We start from the raw sequence: 22,735 nt of genomic DNA on the forward strand, positions 1-22,735 counted from the left end.
TTGGCTCTGCTGTCAAATTGGGGAGTACATGCTTTCCCAAGAAAGAGAAAGTTTGTTGACAGCCCACAATTGTATTCGGCTGTTATCTTCCAGTGTACACCCATAATCTGAGCTCGACTTGAGTCAAGAGGGATAAACTAACAAACGAGGATGGAGGAAAACTGCGTGTGGCGAAGAGTCTCTACAGACACACATAGTTTCACAATACCCTGCCCACGATTTCCATGTGTGCTCTCACGTGTGCAGGGCGCATATTTTGAATTAACAGAAAGCACGGCAGTAGGCGAGGTGCTTGAAGTACATTCTCCGAGGGAGAAAGTACAGGCTTCAGACGGGGCAAGCCCTGCATAACAGACGGAAAGAGAAGGCATTTCTTCGAGAAAGAATGCAGTAAAGCGTTTCAGAAGCTAATTCTGATGACACGCCGTAGGTATAGTGTCCCACCACACTATGAAACATGAAATGAAGCTCCGTACTGGGCTAGGCGGTGCAACATTACACTAGCGTAACTATGCCGTCGTAATCAACTTGTTTTGTCACAAAGCTTTGGTTGTTTTTGTGTTTTTTTTTTTTCAGAGTGGTTAAAATCCTTGACTAACTAATGATCACAGATGAAAAATGGCGCAAAATTGAAGTTAATCTTTACACCGTTCTGTGGGCGATTTGTAAATTCACAAGTTTACAAGTGCTGTAGCCTCTTTGGATCAAGCGGTTGGCTGATGAATCTCAACAATATTTGAAAGACCGCAGGTACACTTTGCTGCGGACAGAACAGACTGAGCATACTATGCTTTTTTTAATATTTAGTTTATTACTCATCACCTAATGCAAATTTTGAGGCGTGGCTTGCACAGAATATTTTCAGATGGTCTGCCAGATAATGCACAGAGTTGCCACATTTCTATCGCAACTGCCATGATTGCCGTTGCAACGTAACAGCGTGTTCCGCGTACTAATGGCCGCTTCAGTAAAAGAGAGACAAGTGACCATAACGTATTATCAGCAATTCAACCTTATAGCGCTGATTTCACCACTGTTTAGTGACCCCATTTGTAAAACTCAGGCTCATGAGATGGTAGGTGTGGCAGTAAAACATGGTATTTGATTAGTTGGCATGTGCCCGCTAGAATGCTGTTCTCACGTCTGCTTGGAACATTTTGCCCCCAATGGTACATTGGGTGTTCATGGCAAACAATTTTTCTCCCCGTCTTCACTTTCCCCATTAACCACAAGCAGCTGCTACACAAGTCTGACTAAGGCCGTTTTTATTCACCGACCTAAAAGATTTGAACAATTCGTAAAAGAAAGCACTGACCTTTCGAAAAAATACTTCGAGTCGGGGTGGTTGCATTGCGACAAAGGGAAATGGACGTTTAGTTAAGTTGATAACGAACTAAGGAAAATCGTTTACACCATTCCACCGGCTGGACAGTGCTTCGAAAGAAAGCAGTCTTAACTCATTTGTACTTTCATTGTCTCGGACTGAACAGGCCAATAGGGTTCTTATCTTCTCGCAGGCTTTTTAGCTTGTCAAATGGGCACGGGTCTGAAATAGTTTGAAAGGAATGTAAGCCTTTCATGAACCAAACTTTCTACATTTTCGCGTTTTGGACGTTCCTCAAGCTTGTCGTAATGACGAGTTAAGTGAAGCTTCGCTCATAATGAAACATTTAGGCGCTTTATTTCTGGCGTTAAATTTTAATATAGCCCATAATTTCGCGTTTAATTCAGCTTATAGTAATTGTATGCATTTCATGTTCAAAATATTCCAAAGTTCAACCATTTTCATCCCCGGCTTCCAGTTTCTGTCATGACCACGTTTCTCGCGTGACCTAGGAAAACGCGGCAATGAACAGTGGCAAAAAAAAAAAAAAAAACAACTCATATATACTTCCTCACGTTTATAGCTAGCGCACAATATCTCTCCCGGTAATGGTAGAAGCCCATTTCCTCAAGTGCATTGTACCTTTGGCCATGACATGCGTCTCGCCATTACAGGCTTCAAACTCGTTGGCACGAAGGGATAGGCGAGAAGTGGCCGCGGATGAACGAGCGAGGTCACAGCAGTGTAAGAACCGAGGCTATTGCACGCAGGGAGTGGTTGCTTGCGCGAGCCAGCTGCGTCGTCCATCATAGCTCGAGCAAGGCGAAGCAGATGAGCAGACTGGAGAGGAAGGGCGCCAGCACGCACATTCCCTCGTTGGACGCTGCGCACATTGGGGAGAAGAGAGAGGAACGAGAAAATGAGATGGCTACGAACTACGGCATCAAGAGCTACATTTCCTATCAGCCACCGCTCACTGACGGCAGCAGTTGACTATATTTAGTACCTAAGCTTTGTAAATGATTGCCCGGAAAAATCGGAGTGAAATGCACGAAGAGAAATGGTGCACTCGCTAATCAAGCAAATAAAACTTTAGATAGAGAATAATGTTCCACCTTAAACCTGTGGTGCAATAGCGGCCTTTGGTCAACTCTGATTATGCAGATGCTCAGAAGCATACATTCGTAAGATATCGTATACATGAAGGACCACGCGGCAAACAGTTTAACTCGTGTTTTTCCCAAGTCCCAAAGGCGGCGATAGCGTACCTGGCTCTTATATAAACCTTCGTGGGTTGGGATCGGACGTATAAATCGCAGCAATTTTTTTTTCCAGCCGAATGATTTCATTAAAAAAAATTAAATTGTTCAAGATGTGCGACGACCTTTATTTCGAATTATGTGTGATGTTTTAATCCCTTTTATTTCACTCGTGACATCACGTTTACGATGGAAGTTGAGGGAAAGTTCGAAGTTCAGGCGACAGGACGTCTGTGACATTATGAACCTGTCGGCCAATCAGAATTTTTCGCTCAATCACAAGGCCGCCAGTGAAGACGCCAGACTTTCGGCCACTTGGGAACTCTAAGGCTGTAGCGTTAAGACCAGCTATAGGAAATTACCTGATCATGCCAGTGAGTACGTCGCGTCCCAAAAGCAAAACATTATGGAAGCAAAAGCTTTGTGGGCGTTATAAAGCAGGAAATTCAACCGAAATGGAGCACTTCGCGATGTAGGTAGGACATTTGCCACTTATTAATGCGCGTCGGGAATCTTTTGCTAAGGAAATGAGACGTGTCTATGGGTTATTAGCAGGAAGGAAGTAAAAATTAATTGAATTGAAAAAGTGGGGCAATGTATCATGCCTCCATTGCGGAGGTGGAAGTTGCTCTTGGAGACGACCCTATATATTTTTCTTCATTTCAGCAAAGCTAGGATATTTATGCGTATCACGAAGGGCAACATCTCGTCATTCTATCTGAGCTTAAACGCGAACTATAGTTATTGTATGTCTGCTGCCTGAGTAGTTACAATATCTGTATAGGAAAAGGCTGCCTGCCAGCGATTTTCTAGAAAATCGTGCTTGCACAGTGCACCTGCGGGCAAAAGTTCTTCCTCTCAACTGATACCAATTTGGCTTGCCTGAAGACTAATTGCCCTTCACCTCTCTGTAATGTCGCTCTCCCGGAGAGCTTCATGCTGCTAACGAAGTTTGGAAAGTGGCAGCGAGGCAGAACTTGCCATCTTCAGTGGACGCCCTGAGCCCGGACATGGTGCGGTGCTTGTTCTTGATGGTGGCCTCTGCGCTGCTGGTGTTAAGGACGTGCGACAGTGTGACTGTGCACCGCAGGTGCATCCTTTCATCCTCGAAGTGTTCTGGCCGCACTTTGAACCGGAGCCCTAAGGACGCCGAGTACCTCGGATATCTCTGCAGCTGGTAGCGCACAAGGTACTCCGGACGGGCCTATAAGTGCAATAATGAATATGGCAAGGTGTAAAAGCGCAAGCAAGGTGAAAACAATCACTGATAAGCTACCGGTTACTGATTTATTTAAAAGAACGAAGTCCTATTCCATGAGATTTAAAAAATTACTGCCTCCAGATCGTATCGGCATGGCATCGAGTCTTTAATTATTTTTTTTTTATCCTTTATACTTTATACTTAACAGCTATGAAGATGTGATTGGTAAAATTTAAAAAAAATATTATAATTTATTTATGGTACTGATTTGCTATTGCCTCAGTAGCCGATTTCAGAGACGTATTGCAACGCATACGGAGGACGGAGAGTGAAATACACGATAGACGAAAATGTATTAGACACGCAGGTACCCTTTGCGTAAATTTTGCAAGTCTTGTGCCTTTTAAAATGTCCCTTGGCCTGTCGCTGTTCTCGCTTTTTTTTTTTTTTTTTCATATACAGTGCTACCTTGCCCGCCTGCTCACTCTTGTTAACAAGATAATTTGCCTCTAACGTTATTGTTGCGCTATTGCACGACGGCATGCTGGCACAAAGACGGTATCAAAACGCTTGATATTTGCTCCACTTCCCTGGACGGGGGGGGAGGGGGGGGGGGGGGGGCGCTTCACGGAAGAGAAATGCACACATTCTTGGCTGTGCTTTTTATTGCGCTATTAGAAAGTCGTCAATTGAACTTGATCATGAATCCTTTTCTAAGGCGCGCCACATAGCCCAAGTGAAGCGTATGCTTTTGAAACTTCATTAGTAATAGCAAAAGTTCTAAATATTAACACAACTTGGGAATTAAAGCGAATTGTTAAATATGTTAATATTCCACCATATAAGAGGTGGGGCAGTATGCCTCAGCAGGCACAGCTACTGCACCTTGATAATTTAATTCTTTGAATGAATTAGGATAAAAAATTACTATGCCCACGCACACAAGCATTCCATATTGACGAGTTTATGCGTGCCGACGATATATGAGGACAGGTATCTTAACCTAGCCTTAAATTGTCCCTTTTCAAACACTACACAAAGTCTGTTTTCTGAAATAACAGAAACTCGGGAAAACATAAAAAGCGAAGCAGGTTTCTTTCCACAACGAACGTTCACGCATAGTACCTCTTCTTTAAAGCACCAATGACAGCAAGCCTACGAAAAGCGTCTATGTAAGGTCCTTTGATGTATTTGATGCGCGCTATGGAACGTATGTATGTATATTACCCACTAGGCCGAAGCCTGACCCTGCTAAGGCCCCTTGTTTCCAAAGTAAACCTAGTAAAGAGAACAGACTAACCTCTTTGTCATTAATGAACCACATGAGCTCTGGAGGTGTATCATACTCCGATGACCGGCAGGTCAGGTTCACGAGGTCATTGATCCGGTACTTAGGTAAGCCTCCATCAATGACGGGGCTGTCCGGACTCGTCTCTGCGTTCATCAGCCAACAGGGCAGCTAAGATCACTCCATATGATAGAAAAAGCTGAGAGACAATAAAGTGTGAAAGGACGCTTTTGAAAACTTAGCGAACAGCTAAAATAAAGAGCAGAAACAATAAACGCTCGTTTATCAAAACATTTCTCGTGCATATTTTCCGCTGCAACTACCATTTTTTATATGAAACACACTCTCACGTGTCGTCATACCCATTCTCGAAATAGGAACATTGAGTGGAAAAATAAATAACAGTTCTAAATTCAGAATTAACGAAGCTGTACAATTTTTCAGTATACTTGTTCTGAAAACTATCGATCATCATCATCATACTTGTTCTGAAAACTATCGATCATGCTAAGCCCCGCTGTGGTAGCGCAGTAGTTAGGGAACTCAACTGCTGCGCTCAAGGATGCGACATGGAATCTCGGCAGCGTCGGGAGGTTTTCAATACAGGCAAAAAGCAAGACACCCGTATGCTGTGCTATGTCAGCACACGTTAAAGACCCCGAGTTGGTCGAAATTTACGGAGCCCCTCACTACGATGTCTCTAATAGCCCGATTCACTGTGAAACATTTAAACCTTCTAAACGAACGCTACGCTGAGGCATAATATTGATTACATTCTTGATATCCCTTAGCAAGAATCTTTGTGTGTGCATAAAAGGCACTGAAGCTGCAAACTTGCGTTACAAAGCACCATCCTTGGTTGTATCATATGAAGCACAGTATATTCGTAGGGAACACTTCTCTATTTTGCATTCACTCAACTCCCTTCTCAAACCTTTTTAAAGGCTTGCTAATTCTGCATCAATGATGGGCTATATCATTGCAATGCATAAGTGGTATGGCTAGTAAAAAGCTACTTCAAATTTTACGTGACATTGAAGGAGTAGGTCGGCCAGCAAGTTCACCGTAATTTCGGTAAGTACTCCACGAAAAAGGCAAGTTAAAAGGCTAAAATCTGTTTGCTTTGGAGACTGTCTATGGGAGCGCACTATACAGTGCCTCTGCTCTCAAAATTCGTTTCGACAACATGTCACATCCAATATAATGGAGGGTTTTTTCTTGACACTCATGCGTTCACAAAACTCGTGCGGCCATCGCGCATCTCGTCAGTTTTACAATTCCTTACTGCCATTCTGACTTAACTGAATTACTTGCACCGAGCATATCATAAAAGATAAAAACGACGCGCATTGGCGATGATATATGTCCGTATATTCGTATTAGGTTTAATGCAGTGATTTTATTCCCTTATTAATAAAGGTTCCGAAGAGAGTGCGTGTGAAAAATATATCACGACTACGTTGGAAAAGGAGTGCAATCATCCTTAAGTGATAGTTTTAACATTAGCTCAAGTAACGTTTTCCTGCATGCGAGCACTACTTACTAACGTACCCCTCAAAATACTACACATGGAAGATGTCCATGGCGCTGCGTTTAGCACAGTCTGGGACTGTAAGTCAACTATCCGTAAATGCCGCAGATGCGCTAGCGTGAAAGGATAACAATCTCCTACTTTCCCTCTGAAGAATTTCTATTGAGCCAATACCTGGGTAGGGTATGGAGGGCACCGTGTCGCCGACGATGAGCTCCTCGCTGGAAGTGAGGAACACTTCGGATATGACGCTGACACACTTGATGCGCAGCCAGTTTCCGGCCATGTGGTGAGGACGCAACGTGAACGACAGCGCCGCGCCCGAACTCTGCAGCCCCTCCGAATCGAACAGGGTCTCCAGGTCGCGCACGTCACTGAAAGGAACCTGCGTGCGACGGAAATGGCGTCACTTGTTTGACTGTGACGGGATAGAAAGCTGAAATGCATGCCCGGTTAAATGTAGCCAAGTGCTTGGAAAGGTGCGACAAAGTTAGAAATGCTGTACTCTACTTCTGCCGCCTGATACCAATACATATCGCTATGGGTAGGGTTGCTTCCTGTGCTCTTTGAAAGCCGGAATTCGACCTTGGACGTCTTCCCGATCTCATTGGTTCAGCAGATTTTTATCGTTTATGGAATCAAAGCTTTTATCTCACGAGCCTATATTCGCCACATAACAAAACGTTTTTTAATGTTTTTTTTTTTTTAATTTTCGCAAGCCATAAAGAGGTCAGAAGGACCTTCTCTACCCAAGGCAAGCCAAACATAAATTATATTTAGCAGCACTGAGGTGCAAGATGGCGTAATATTTAGGTTGTACAGCGACAAAGTGCAAATTGTGTATACATACATACGTGTCAGTGAGACCTTAGGCTGCATAGTCCCGACAACCAGCTAGGTGATATCCTGGCTGTCAGCCGAATTTACTTACGAAACTCATAGCAAACTCAATTTTCTATTCAAGCCTGTGATGTAAATTCAGAACGCGAACTCTTCTATAAATACTTGGCTGCACCGACAAGACGTTCTTTGTTTTCGAAGTTACAGAAGCTCTAAGCTTTTTCATCCAATTGCAAACTTTTGCCATTCTTTAATCAATTCCCAGTGTTCGCCTGAGCTCCTTGTGTAAGGATTCCGATTGAGTTCATTGTTTTTACTCTTTGTAAGAAACTCATACAAGGCTACGTCCACAGTTTCTCTCCCCCCCCCTCCCCTCTCTCCACGTCACTGACTGAAGGGAAGAGATTGCGGAAACCGCATTCAATTTCGTTCCCGCTTAATATACAAAAATGACATAACAACCATACGGTAGTCGTACACCCGACCTTGCACAGGAGAGGTTTAGAACTCTTGTCGTCGGTGCTCTGAGGTTTCTTCGCTTTTACAAAAGAGACAGCGGTAGCAGCAAAAATTTCTATGGTCCACGCAGTGCGTGTGATTGCGCGTGCGTAGGACTCGCACCTCTTGATCGTTGACGAGCCAGACAAGCTTGGCCGCGGGGAGGGAGTACGGCGCCCTGCAGGAGACGTCGACGCGTTCCCCGACGCCGTACTTGGCTCGGGTGCCTCTGATCGTGGGCGGGTGCTCGGGGATCACTGTGATCAGTTGAAAAACAACGAAACAGACAGAAAGCACGAAATGTTAACCGGTTATGGTAAGCCCGTCTTCCTAAGGACGGGAGGCCTATTTTTCTTGTACTATACAGCTAAAGACTAAGAAGCTTTGGTGTGAAGGGCTGCTGCGTTATCTTCTTTCGCCATAGAACTTTCGCTATTAGGCGCTTTGGATTTCAGCAGTGGTGCCGTTTCGTTCGTTGCTCACCGTATCATACTGAAATAAATCGATTAGTTACTTGCTGATAGGCGCATTTAAGGAGCACGGCATATATTTCTCAATCTTGTTGCACTTCGTGGACAGTTATTTATGGAACTATTTTCTTGAGCGGACGAATACACACAGACGAACGTCTGATTGGTGCGTGATGCAGGACCACGAGCCTCGTCTGAGTCTTCGTCTTCGAGTGACTTCCGCGTATCTCTGAACTTAAAATGTTACTGTTTACATTGTCACAACAATGAGGGCACGGAGACAGCAAAAAAAAAAAAAAAAAAAAACAGGATAGATTTGTAGCCCCGGTGCGATACGTCCAAGCATTCAAGCGACAAGACAACTAAGAAAATATGCGTAGTTGACAAGTGAAGAAGCGAAGAAAGTAAAACAACAACAAAAAACGACAGACAGAACAAAACACACCATACTTAAGTTGAATTTCCACACGCTACATTAAGCTTCGTATTCGCGATTAGGCAAAGTGCTATCGTTGAACAAAACTCGGTGGAGCGTCCTGCCTTGGAGCGGACTGAAAAAGAGACCGGCACAGCGGAATTTCCCTATTCTCTCTTTTTTTTTTTTTCCCCGCCTTCTTCCACTCAGTTCACAACTTTGTCATAGGTTATCTAGCGTTCAGATGCAAATTTGATGATCTCTACCAGCAAGGAATTTCACTGGAGAAATAAAGCGAACAGCGCACACGTACACGCGATAGTGCGCCACGCAAAATTCAGAAGTTAATACGAAGACCCAGGACGATGGCGGCGGATCTGAACCTCGTTGGTTCGTGAAGAAAAGAAAACTAGAGCGTAGCTAGCGGTCCTTTCGCCGCACTGGGCGAGAGCGGCATGTGCTGGTTTCGAGCTGTAGTGCTTCCGGCCTTCTCGCTTAAGTGACTCTCTGCCTTCTTGTTGTTTTTTTTCTTTGTGAACATACAAGCTTTGTTCAACAACCGCCATTTATTTTTCAGGGGCGCTTCTTCGTTTTCCCTTGGGGACAAAAACAACAACGGGAAAGCAAGTGGGAATCAAGAAGCACCAGAAAATATGAAACGAAAACAAGAACGAAGTGAAGCGCTCATCGGGATGAAGTTCCGGGCAATCTCCGACAGCAAGAATTTGCGTACGCACACGAGAAGCGAATCGAGCTATTGAATGCGTTTGCGGTATATTTTTCATCGTCGCGTGCTTTAACTTGCACCCTCGCCTGTGCTCGTATTCTCAGTTCCTTGCTATCTGTGGCACTCGATGGTAATGGTTCGAAGAGCGAAATAAAGCACACTTGCGGAGAACGCAGAGAAAAACGGACACATTCAAATGGTCCTCGCTACTGACCGCAGCGATTCTTTCAAGCCACTCTGTGGACAGCGAACTGCGCCGGGAGATAAATTAAACCCCGCGAGGAAATGTGGCGCAGCCAGATAGGCCGAACCATCGTCTGAAGAAATTTGCGGCCGTAACGAGGCCGCGTGATAAGGACGTCAGTGCCTACGTATACTTGCCCAGCCCTAGTACCTCGCATCTGACCAGTGCACGTAATTAACAAATACTCAACTTGTGACGTCACTGCTATTCTGAGACACATTTTGAAAAAGTTGCTGGAGATACCCTGTGTGAGCATGTTAAGTATTGGTTCAGCATCTAAAAAGCAAGCTGTCTACTTGTCGCTTAGAACACAAAAAATGTGTTTCTGATAAGCAAGATCAAAACGTCACATAGATAATTCATTTCTGATGCGTGGCAGCTGCATTCATACTTTTCTTCTGTCTACATCTGATATGAATGATGTAAGTACTACCACCAGATGTTTCTGAGCATAACAAACTGAGTGGCACAAGAACCAGATAACATGGAGAGGCCTGCACCATAAAGGGCCGAGGAAAGAACAAATTGGGAGTACATAAACGAGGCGCGCCTTAAACGAAGGGCACGCTAACGCTTTACGTTAGCTATGAGACTTGTCAACGTTACTTATCGGGGCAACAGAATTGTGATATTTGATGGAGGAAAATGGATGGATGGAGTATGGATGAAAAATCGACTTTGTAAGGTTGGATTAGAAGGAAATGCATCGGTTATAGTTATCCATGTTCATAAGGCAAACATTTATTCATTATTGACCTGCTTGGCTACTAGGTTTGAGGCTACACTTAAATGGCTTGTGAACAGCCGCGTGCCACAATATCGACTTTCCGAGGGAATCAAACTGCAAGGTGTTTTATGTGCGTGTGACCACAGGCGCGAGGTGCACGCAGTGGCGAACGGCAGCAACGTTTCGGCTTGGGCGTGCAGGTGAAATGGCTCCAGAAGCGCGCGCAGCTAGAGCAGCGCGCTGCACCGGCTGCGGACTGGTTACGAGGGACGACGGCGACGACGCGAAACGCAGCACAGGAACGGGCGCCAAAGAGCTACGCTCTGAAAGGTGAAAAGAGGTCTCTTATACTATAAGATTCCTGTCTGTACTCAAAGCTATCGAGATTCCGCAGGATATGTTAGTAAGGATTGTACTCTCACAAGTAGTCACAAGTAGTCACAAAGCTGTCATCATCACATCTTTAAACCTATAGAATAGTTCGAAAATATTGCCTTTCTTTATTCGGGAATCCAGATCAACCATTTTGTAATACTTGGCGAGAAACGACCTCATTTCCCACGCCCGTTATGTTATTCACAACTCTCGAACCAGAAATCACTCCTGGCTATCACCGAGCATCAGATTTCGACCAAGCAAGTGCCGCCACTCACGCAACACGTCCAACAACAAAGAAGAATACGCGTCAGCTTGGAAGCAACTTTCTGTTCACAACGCATCGAGCTGGAAGTGTAAGCAGCGAGGTAAACACGACGAGAGAGCTCATTTCACGCTCTGCTGGCTCAGCAAGCGCACAGACGGGTAGAAAGCGGATTTTGATGATTATTTCTGTTTATCTAGGCACCTAGCGTCATATTCACTAAGTATTGCAAAGAAAACAGGTATTTTTATGAGACGCCTTATTGTTCTTTATTTTTCGTTTGAATTTAGTTTCAAAAGCAAATAAACTTTTTTGCTCTTTCCGGCCATTCTAGCGACGGACCCACAACAAAGGACCTTGTTTCGAGAAGAATCAAGGAACCTGTTCTTGCGTTCAATCACTGTTTTATGTTCATGCCCTTGGGGAGACAGTAGTGCCCATTGCCGGTAATTTCTCTTTTTGGATTGTTGAAGCAGCTGGTGGAAGTTCTGTACTAAGCTTAGTGAAATTTCCGAAAGCCGTGTTGTCGACTGCTGCGATGCTACGATGTTACAATACGTCGATGCTTCGGGGAGGAGTGAGCAGAGTGAATACTGGCTGTTCGATGCACAACACCAGACTGAGCTCTATTACTTGAAAAACACGTGTTACACGAGCCTTTACAAGCAATCAGTTTCATGCCTAGTTAGTTCGGTAGATATAGTGCGCATGGACTCCACCACAAACGGTAGAGACAACACTAATTTGTAAAGTTCCGGCGCAAATTTAAATTTCTGCCTATTGAAAATGCGAGCTTAGAAAATACAAAGAGTCTGTACCATGCGATGTGGCCAAAAATGTTTACAGACAGAAATTTGCTGCCGGTATTACACCAATAAAATCCAATGTTTTGAAATGTTACCTCATTATTTTTAGTACACAGAGAACATCTTAATCAATGCAATGTTTTCAGATATTGGCCTTTTGATGGCTCCAAATATGTCATTTTCAGTAGCCATTTCGGTTCAGACCTTGAGACTGAGGACAGTAATTCAACGCAAAACAGAGAAGACAATTCTGGCGATTAGAAAAAACAAACGCTTCAGCACCACACTGTGTATAACATTGTTTTGTTTTATTTGTTCCATTCCTATTTTTTGGCCACCGGCATCGTCAAATCGTGTTTCAGAGTTTCTCGTCGCGGATCGCGAGTGCATTTCAAATAAGAAGGATATACGATGCCGACTCTCCCAACAATCTGCTCCCTAGTAGGTGAGAATATTGTTACGAAGCGGCAAGCCGGTGAAGACAGGAGACAGAACATGACCGATGACGATGGTAGATGACGTTTAATGAATGTTCGCGGGCCTAGCGCGAGCGCTCCTGCCCGCTTCTTCTTCCTTGTCGTCCGTAACATGACCCGAGGCCACCGAGCGATCGTCCCGATCGTGGACGAGGAAGTTTAGCGATGTTAATGATTTTATGGCATGATGATGGGCGTGTCTGGATGCTTGAAGAAGAAGAGGAAGAATAGAACGGCTTGCCGGTACGACGTCTGATGCATGGGTGATCCGCCTCCCTTGGAGCTGTCAACCATCCGTCACCAGAGTCCATGGGACCGATGGCTCGAGGTCACGTCGGGCAGCTTGGGCGGGGGTTGCGTGTTCGTGTCGATCGGTTCCTTCGGGTCATTCGGGTCTTTCGGGTCCTTCGTCTCGGTTCTGATTGGTATGTCTGTTCTCCTTGTCTTCAGGTCCGGGCTGGGGGCTGGGCGGTGGTAGTTATTCAGGTCTAGGCTTGAAGGGCTGGGGCGAAGCTGCTCGGCAATGTCCCTGAGCCCTCGGTGATGGTCCCGGCTTGAAGATAACGTGGATGCTCCAAGGCGAGGATGGGGATGCCGTACGCCACACCTCCAACCAAATGTTACGAAGCGGCAAGCCGATGAAGACAGGAGACAGAATATGACCGATGACGATGGTAGATGACGTTTAATGAATGTTCGCGGGCCTAGCGCGAGCGCTCCTGCCCGCGCCACTGCCCGCTTCTTCTTCCTTGTCGTCCGTAACAATATCATCATTGACATATAAAAGCGTTAGTTGTATCAGCTGCGAAGCCTGAGGACGTAGAAGACAAGCATGCTGTCCATAAGGTGAGGTGTTTACACAGGGTCCAGAATTCTTTTCAAAATTAAACCTGCTTCCTGTTTACATTTCATATAAGACAATGCATATCGTTGGATGAACGTGGGTGAAGAGCGCCTTGTCGGTCGCCTACCAGTCTCAGACTTTGCATTGGGAAGGCCTAACTAAAACTTGAGTCTTATGCGTGCTGCACCTAGAAAACCAAATTCAGGAATGCATACACGGGGAACTAAGTGCCGGTCCCACGCATACCCAAGGAACTGCAAAAACAATGCTGTCATTAAATATACGCTCTATGCAGTAGCTTTCCATTGCGTCTTTTGTAAGGACCCACTTGGCAGAAGGGATGACAACAGCGTGTACCACATAGAATGTTCGTCTCTTATTGGTGCTAGCTCAGGTATTTGTTTTTACCCTATAGCTTTAAAAGCCCCCTTCTCCTGAATGTCACACTACTAATATTTCCTTTTAGCATCCATCTGCTAGTCAAGTCGGTGGCTAGTTCGTGATAGGGATTTGAACCGACGACATATGCACCTCCAATTGCATGCAATTTATTGTGAGTGTTTTTGTCCAGTGAGAAGTGCGACAGATAGTGATTGAGTGAGTAAACTTTATTAAATGCTTCAGGATCTTTTACCTTCGCCTCTTCAGCCGAGGCTGACGAGCGGTGGGCGCTCCTAGTCCAGGCCACCACTGACTTTCACCAGCTTGCGAGCTCTTTTGACCCTTTAGAGCTGAGCCTCCGGGCCAGAGTTGGCCAGCAAAGCTTCCCAGTGCCTTTCATTTTGATCTGGAATGGTTTGTATTTGATGTGCACTGCATTCCCACGTTATGTGGTACAGCGTAGGAGTGCCCCCGCACCATGGGCATTCGTCTTTGAATGTAGTGGGATGCATCACATGTAATATGTGTAAATTAATGAAGATGCCCGTCTGTAGCCGCCTCAGATCCATGACCTCCTGGTTGCTGAGCTTTTTATACGGCTCCGGGTATACTTTTCGCAAGCTTCTGTAATGCTGAAGTATTATGGTGAAGTCAGGGTCAAATGGAATTAAGTCCTCTGCCGCGAGACTGTTGGGCGCACGATAGATTGTATGTACTCTGGCTACCTTGTCTGCGTATAACATCCTCGTGATCCCTGTGTGCCCCGGAATCCTGTTTGAGTCTATGGTTCTGTTGGCTCGCTATTGGAAGTCAGGATTTGGTGTTCTGTCTTAGAAATCTTGCCCCGCTGAAAATTTCTGCATGCGTATTGAGAATCGGAAAGTATCATCAGGCTCTCCCCCGTTTCTCTTCCCTGCCTAATGGCCAGTGCGATAGCCACTTCTTCTGCCAGGGTGGCCGTACAGTTTTGTATCGAGGCGCTAACTACCGCGCCTTCGTTTCGCCCAAAACAAAACCACACTTTGCGAAACTTTGTACCAGTTTCCTGATGCCAAACATTCGCGGAATAAAAAGACGGTATGAAGGAGCTCTTGCGTCTACTCTTATTTTTTTATTAGCCCTTCCGGGCTGTAACAGGGTGGGAAGGATACATTCATCAGTGTAACACAGCTCCAACATTTTTTCGAAGGTTTATGAGGAAAAAGTCCTTTCAAATACCCGTCTGTCAAGGTTATTCCATTCAACAAGTGTTTTAGGCGGAAACGAAAATTTATAAACGCCAACTATTCGCACATAAGACAAAACTGCAAAGCGGTGGTTAGTTCTGGATGACAGTCTTCAAGGTTGCCGCAAGTACAAGCTAGAAGCTGGAAGCGAGCTTTTGTCGTCCTCATAATTTTGCCGCTTGCTTTTGAATCTATGTCCCCGAGTAGAAACAACCATTTCCCCTCAGTGTGAATGGACGGACGAAAGAGAGAAGATAAAAATTTAACCGTTAACTGCACTCCTGGGTTAAAAACCACCAAGCTGAACAAAACATCATTTCCTCATTTATTTTCCCTTAAGGACCTAGGCGGGGCATTACATAAGGGAGGAGCAAAAATAAACGAAATCCTAAACAAAAGGAACATTTGAATATAGCAGTGAAGAATGCAAACATAATAGTTAAAAGAGCTTTATAAAATGAATGAGTGAACGATCATAGATGCATCGTAGCCATCGCGCAATATGAAGAAGAGGCAAATGGAAACACTGTTTTGTATAAAAAGATTCAACAATATGAAAAAAAATACAACACGTGTGAGGTGGTAGTCAAAAGTGCGACTAAGGAAGAAGATAAGATAAAAGCAGGTTTTGAATTTATTTTTATCGCGCTCATTCACAATCGCCTCAAGTAGTCTATTCCACTGTTGAATGGCGGATGGCAAGAAGGTTTTTTTGAAAGGCATTGGTGGAGCCATGTAAACGCTGTAGGCTCAGACTGTTAAAAAGGCGACGTGATGTTATATTGGGAGGGAGTAAGAGTGTTCAGTGCAAGTGAGCAAAACTGTAATATAAATTGCGGAAAAGGCAGAGTTTGACAACTGTACGGCGAGAAGTCAGTGGTGGTATGTCAAGCGATAGTTTTATGCCAGAAACATTCGTCGTCATAACATACAGTAATAAACTGGGTCGCACGTCTCTGTACTGATTTTAATGCGTCAATTAAGTACGACTGGTATGGATTCGAAATGGGTGAGGCATATTCAAGTTTAGTGCGAATGAAAGTTTAGTAAGCAAGTTTGCGGACAAATGGAGGGGACACGGATAGCAACCTCTCTGTCGGTAGGGCGATTTCGAACTTTCTGCTACTATGTTTAAGATGTGCTAGGACCATGAAAGTTTGCTAGTGACTGTTAATATTAAGTATCGATAGGACTCGACATATGTTATGGGGATTGATCTTAAAGAATGCTGATAATTTAAGCTATTGCGTTTTCGTAATACTGTCATGAGAACTTAAATTTTGAAACGTTTAGTGTTGTCAGTTATTTTGTTGAGGTCATTTTGGAAGACTTGGTCGTTGGTCGATGATAAGCGTCGATACAGAATGCAGTAGCCTGTGAAAAGGCGAATTGATGATGATATGTTGCAAGGAATATGTTGAAAGGAATGTTGAAAGGAATGGTTTGGTTGGTTAGCAACTCTGGCTATCAGAGACGCCGTAGTGGAGGACTACGAAAATTTCGACCACCTGGTGTCCTTTAACGTTGACTGACACACACAGCACACGGGCGCCTTGCTTTTCGCCTGCATCGAAAAGCGGCCGCCGGGATTCGATCATGTTGAAAGGAATGAATGTAGATCCGTCAAATACAACATTGTGACTACGGGAGCCTTTTGAAATGGCCGACGCACGACGCGGACAATCAGACACCTGCATTGACACAGTAAAAGACGTGATCATGGCAGCTCACCGCTTTTAAACCAGAGCCCTTTCTTAAACGTTGCAAAGAGCCCAATTGCCGAAGAGTCTTCTTGGCATTCTGCATTTTCCATAAATGCGAAGATTGTGTTAGCCACTTGGCATTGCCAATTTACGAAGAAGAGATCGCCTACTTCTTTCAAGCTGGTAGCATAACATTAGGTTTTCTTCTGGTAAAATCCAGTTTATCTTCCTCTTCCAAATGTGACACAATATTCTGTATGCCAGTTAATGCTTGCAGCTTGGACATTATGTGGTAGTTATAGTGCACCATGCGTTGTATATCTTCTCTTATTTCTGTAATTTGCAATATTTTATGCTATTAAATACATATACCAACCTGTCGTAATAGCGACACTTCTCACGGTACTTTCCTGGGTTTGTTCTAGCACGTGTCAGTTCAACTATGAACGAGTGTGTTCGCATCACATTTCTCATGTGAGTAATTAGCTCCTAACAGGATGCGCCACGCTAGACTGGTGGTGTTTTGTTATGGGCTTTACAACCTGCAATGGAGCCCATCCCCGTTCATAAAAAAAAACTATGCTTCGTGAGTCTCACGGATATCCAGAAGCAAGCGCTAATATTCGCAAAATACACCGTTCGAGCGCCTGTAGCTGGCTCTAAAGTTTCGATTGAACTTGCCGCCTGACGCCAGCACATTTCATTATTTTTATCTAAATGTCTTTAGGTTTATTCAAGCTGGTTGTTTAACATCCAACGAGTTTGCCATCCTAGAAAAATAACGATCCACCAGCGATTTGAAGGTTTCCTATACCAAGTGATGTCAATATCACAGTTCTTGAAGTTTCATTAGAAAGAAGCCATGTAGTTTATATCTGGAGCAAGAGATTTTTCTCTATTAGTGTGACAATTTCCGCAACCATGATGGATTGCGAAAGATTCGGGGAGTGGTGCGTACTAGGCGCCTTAAGGAGAAGGAGTAAAACATAGATTAGGGCTGTCAGTACCTTGGAAGTGAGTCGTTTGGAGCAAGAAGCTCTGGGTGGTGATTCCGCGAAAGAGCGACATTAAAAAAAAGGCACTTTCTGTGAGACCAAACGCTCATGTAAACTATCGTTATGCCTTGGTGAGTGAGTTCCGGGAATATCTGTAAGCACGAAAGTAATAAAATAGAGAAGCTAAGTCTAAGCAGTTATTCGCAGATTGCGCTAGAGGATCTTCATGCTGTGGTAAGCACATGCTTGTGGATATTCGGCGATGAAGAGATTTAGATATGTTCCCAGTGATGAACAAAATTTGGCCATGTACGTGTATGTATGCTCGTATCCAGGAAGAATTTATTCTTTAACTTAGCACGTAAGAAATCAGCATTAAAGAGCAAAGTTAAAGATTTCTTATCCATTGTTTTTCCTCACAAACCTGTAAATAAACTATATGGTTTACGAAGACTGCTCTACCGCTACAAATAGCCGAGTGCTGGAGCATATTCAAAGGGTTTTATTATAATCGCTTCTTGTTAAACCAGTAGTTGTTAACACCAAGAATATAGCGACGCTGCTTCTAAACTCGTTCGTTATTCGTGCGCTAATATTAAAACGAGACAGGGAATAGTGCCGAAAAGTGAAAACACGCAGTGGCTCGAACAGATCAGCTTCGCCTGTAGCTGATTTAAAATGATTTCGCCCAACGTATGACCCCTGCGCGGAACCCCATTTGCGACATCAGTGGTAGTGAGAAAACCATTTCACATATTCTTTGTTAGTGCCCCGAATACTGCGCCGAAAGATGATCTCTAGCTACGCACTACAGAATCTAGACGCACGTTCGTTGACGGAGATAAAGCTCCTCAGGCAGTGGCAGTAGCGTTCTGCGGTGACGACCCGCAAGGCTTTTGTCCTCCTCTTTTATGTCTCTTGATCTGTCTTCCTCCAGTGCGGAGTAGCAAACGGGCTTTTTTTTGCTGGTTAACCTCTTCAAGATTCCTCATCTTTCTTCACCTCCTCTTGGTCCATCACATTAAAGGACCATTCTGTAACGCATGCTTTTGAAACCGTCGTCTCCATCAAGCTTGATCCGTGCGCGTTATGAGTCCAGACGCGCACGGTCACTTTCGCGTTTCAACACAAATTCGCACGTGCGTTTGGTTTTAAGCCCATGCAATTAATGGCAATTGATCAAACGTTTGCTCCCATCAATATGTCACGTTTCGTGCTTCCTCAAAGCGAAAAAAGAATTTTCATGGTGGTGTATGAAAATATCGGTACGTGGCAAGGTAAGGCCAAGAAATTAGTCCAAAATGACACCGCACAAAGCACACAGAAATACAGCAGCGTCAACCGGGCACCAACCGACACTGCTCCAACGTCGTCTTCACCAAAACTCACGAGATTCTTCTTGTTCCGTCCTTATGCAGATACCAGTGCATGCACCGCCTAATGTAACAATATTTTCCTCCATATTTTCCATTTGTTATTCTAGCATATCATATTGACACTTTCACAATTTAGTATTTAAAGGCATAACCAAAAACAGAATATATATTGCTAAGGAAAATATGTGACTGGCAAAACTTCAGATATAGGAGAACGAAAATTCCGGGAGGAAAATTTTGTGAATTAATGCCTGTGAAACGACTGTTTGCTGTTATAAAACACATCATGCTAAGCGTTCTTGTCAGTTTAAAAAAAAAGGTTATCAGTTGCTCGTGTGCGGCACTTTGGGCTGCTCCGCATTGCTATGAGGAGCTCGGCTTCGAAGTGTATTGCAGACAACTGGGTCCGCGACACTGCTGGTCGCCGTTGAAAACATGTGCGGCACCTTCATAGAGGCCACGAAAGCACTGAATCCCCTCGAAAAATACGGGAACAGAAGTTAGAAGCGGAGACCTCTAGGCAGTCCGGGCATAGCAGAGCATTCGTCACACTTACCGCCCCTGTTTGTTACATATTCTTCAGCTATAGCTAATTCTTGTTATAATTTGAATGTACGGATGTCGTCTTCTTGTGAAAAAAAAAATACTTTTGCTTCATTGTTTTCGAAATAATTCCATTTCTCGCAAAACCAGTCCTTTCAAGTTTTGTAGAGCGTGCCAAGGCCATGGATTTTGTTTTTGGACTGAAAACAGGAAAGCTCTTTTGTGTTCTATTTTCTGCGGCACTGTGTATCGGCTCCAAGAGCTCTGTAATTCATCCATATTAAACGAAGGTGAAATGATTGCCTCTAACTAAGTAGTGACTTTTTCAAGCTTATGTTTCAGTTTTGCAAGCTTAGAGAGAGATTGAGTTGCTTGGTAATCGCTCAAAAAAGAGAAACAGGCGAAAAAGCACTAGAAAGAACGTGTTTGAAAACTGACTGAATAATTTTGATTTGCTTCAGTTTAAACTGTTTCTTAACTACCATTAGCTTCTTTCGTTCCCAACTGCCGAGACAAGTATTCTTTCAACTCGATCTAAGCTGAATAAAGGCTAGGGGATGCTCGGCAGTAAATTTTTCAGTGTTACTAACAGTTGTCATTGCCGATAGCGTTATTCTGAACTCTATATTCGATACCTATACATGAAGCTTCCTAGGAGCATACGATGTATTCCCGTAATACCATAAACAAAACTTTTTCAGCTCCTTTTTACGATTACTGTACTACTCAAATCGCAATATATTTACCCTCCCTTCTAATACACTTCAGTTTCCTCTGACTGTCTTTCTTTAGGAAAAGAACCTGAAGCGGCTTTTCTTTAGAGGTCATCCTTCGGCAAAGAAAACGCACAGTCTTGGGGCTTACCAAAGACCTTGACTTCTTTCTCTCCGACCACTGTCTGGAAGGAAGGCGCCTCTGCCGAAGCTTCGCAGCGATAGTTGCCCTCACTGGACAGGTTCACCGAGGACACGTACACGTGGCCCTCCCGAGAACGGGACATCTGTGGAGATAATAGTAATAGAGGAGATTGTGAAAACTATGTTGCGAAGTATCATCCTAAGTATATATGCCCTGCACAGAAAGCAGTTTAATTCACGAATGAAGATCAAGTCTATAAAAAAACTGCAGCGCTTGATCGCGTTGACCTTTCCTGAGCATATTCCAGGCTGTCAGGTGTTTAACACGTGGCGTACATATCTGTTTCTTGAGCTGCTGCTGCTGCTGTTTCTACAAACAAATCAATCTCTGTGTATGCGAGGGCTACACAGCCACATCTGCATAGCTTATAAGGCGTGTTTAACGCGAGAAGTGCATCGACATCACTCGAGTGAGGTATTCAATGGCGGAAAACGTGTCACAGCTCAGAATCCTCTAGTTGACGTTTTCGAGGTATCCGTCATTCGTGAAACGTATAGAGAAGAAGTGAGCCTCACGTCGACAACGACTCCGGGCAGGTCGTAGTTCTGCGCGGGCGGCCTGTCCCTGGGAATGTAGCGGTAGAACTCTGTGTCATTCTTGTACCACTTGACCGAGTACAGCTCGTCCGACTCGAGGTCGAAGCTGCAGTTGAGCCACATGCCCCGCCCGTGGATCGCCGCCGATGGCGCTGACATCTCCAGAAGCCGCAGGCACGAGATACCTGCAGCGATGAGTTCGTCGATGTTCGTGAATATCGATGACTATAAATTAGATGCCGTTTGATACGACATTGTAGAAAGCATCATACATAACGATACGCTAATGCATCAACCTTTTTGTGTTCCGAAATATTATATCAGTCATGTCTTAGGGTAATATCATATATAAAGGTATTCCAGTTGTGAGATCGAGCGCTTCAAATTACCTCAGAGTAGCAGCGAAGTTATCACGCATCTCCAATTCAGAAATACGCCCCACTGCTATATGATGAGGCGAGGCACCCAGTGGGGGGTAGCGAAATCTGTCAGCCAGTGAAACACACGCGAAACTAAAAATGGGCTAGTCGAAGGCTTCAGAGATGTGCTTCATCAGAACGACCATAGAACAGCAGTAATAAAGCCAGTGATCACCAAACCAAATGTAGTTCTCGGTTCCGGTCCAGAGCACTTTCTTTTTTCCAAATGAGACCTTACGAACTCGCCCAACTCTCTCTGCATTTACTTGTACATCTAGAAGCGAGTAACTCGAATTTAATGTTTTGTATGTGTGTGCTATGTTTTGAGAAAGATTCTACACTGACGTCTTTGTTTTAACGTATGGTTATAGCTAGACTTTTAACATGAGTATTTATTTATTGCTACCAACTGCTCGTTATAAGCGTAGCCGTATGGCTGCACTCATTTGCACGCTGATAAGAAATCGCTGCCAACCTGTTTGGTTATTTTTATACTAATTTGCTATAGTAAGGACAGGTATTGTCACACCGAATACTTTCTAAATTGTTACTCACACGACCTGAAGAAATATACAGCTCATCAAATGCGGCGAAGGTGTTAATAATATCAGTGTTGATCATATAGAGTACAATATTCTTTAATTAATATTAAAAAGCCTGTACCAAGTTAGCTATTGTGAGAAGTAGAGACTAATGAATATTACAAGCTTTGTAGTTTGTCAAGGTTTAAACCCTATCAGTGAAATTATCTTTGGAAGCCTTTTTCTCTATTCTGTTTATTAAAACTTCTGAGCGCCTCATAGTAAAGAAGTAAATGTATCCGTCATTAAAAACGCGCCTAAAGGACATTTTCATAAAAAGATGCCTAAGGAATGCACCGTACTAATGTTTGCTCCCTCCCCTCTCTCCTTCCCTGTTCCCTCCTCCCCCTTCCTGTCACGACTCGATATAATAAGGTGTTTTAAATAAAGTGCGTGCATTAAGAAGCAGACAAGAGGCTATGTTCACAACTCCGTACTGCAGTGTCAGCTAACCGGACGTCATTGCAGAAGCCGTTCCTTAAATCATTCTAGAAAATGTTTTTTTCAGTTAGACTTCTGGCAAAACACAGGAGGCACTCATTCTCGCGAACGAATGAATCAGCTTGCCATCCAGAATAACAGCATGGTGATACTGCAGAGAGAGGGAGAAAAAAACAACAACTTGCGTTTGCTGTCGTATAATTTTATCGCTAGTGTAATGAAAGCAGAGCTCTTCACAAATCAAGGAGTTAGAATGTCAATGTCTACACTGCGACTCTGCGACTTTGCCAGCCTGGGATGTTAGCGTGCGATCGACAAAGAAATGT

The 22,735-nt window shown here is 44.1% G+C and overlaps 1 protein-coding gene across 1 annotated transcript in view; it reads right to left on the reverse strand.

The window, feature by feature from the left end:
• Positions 1-2,130: 2,130 nt before the first annotated feature.
• Positions 2,131-22,735, reverse strand: part of LOC146185608 (uncharacterized) — a 120,526-nt gene continuing 99,921 nt past the window's right edge. The window contains exons 2-8 of the mRNA XM_084607879.1: positions 20,948-21,153; positions 20,379-20,514; positions 8,065-8,198; positions 6,778-6,988; positions 5,085-5,218; positions 3,565-3,787; positions 2,131-2,207 (exon numbers count right to left, since the gene is read on the reverse strand). Coding sequence (XP_084464005.1) covers positions 2,131-2,207; positions 3,565-3,787; positions 5,085-5,218; positions 6,778-6,988; positions 8,065-8,198; positions 20,379-20,514; positions 20,948-21,153 — 1,121 coding nt within the window. The remainder of the gene's footprint in view (positions 2,208-3,564; positions 3,788-5,084; positions 5,219-6,777; positions 6,989-8,064; positions 8,199-20,378; positions 20,515-20,947; positions 21,154-22,735) is intronic.

Source organism: Amblyomma maculatum, chromosome 6, assembly GCF_055883805.1.
Source record: "Amblyomma maculatum isolate TAMU_Amacu chromosome 6, ASM5588380v1, whole genome shotgun sequence".
Classification (NCBI taxonomy): domain Eukaryota; kingdom Metazoa; phylum Arthropoda; class Arachnida; order Ixodida; family Ixodidae; genus Amblyomma; species Amblyomma maculatum.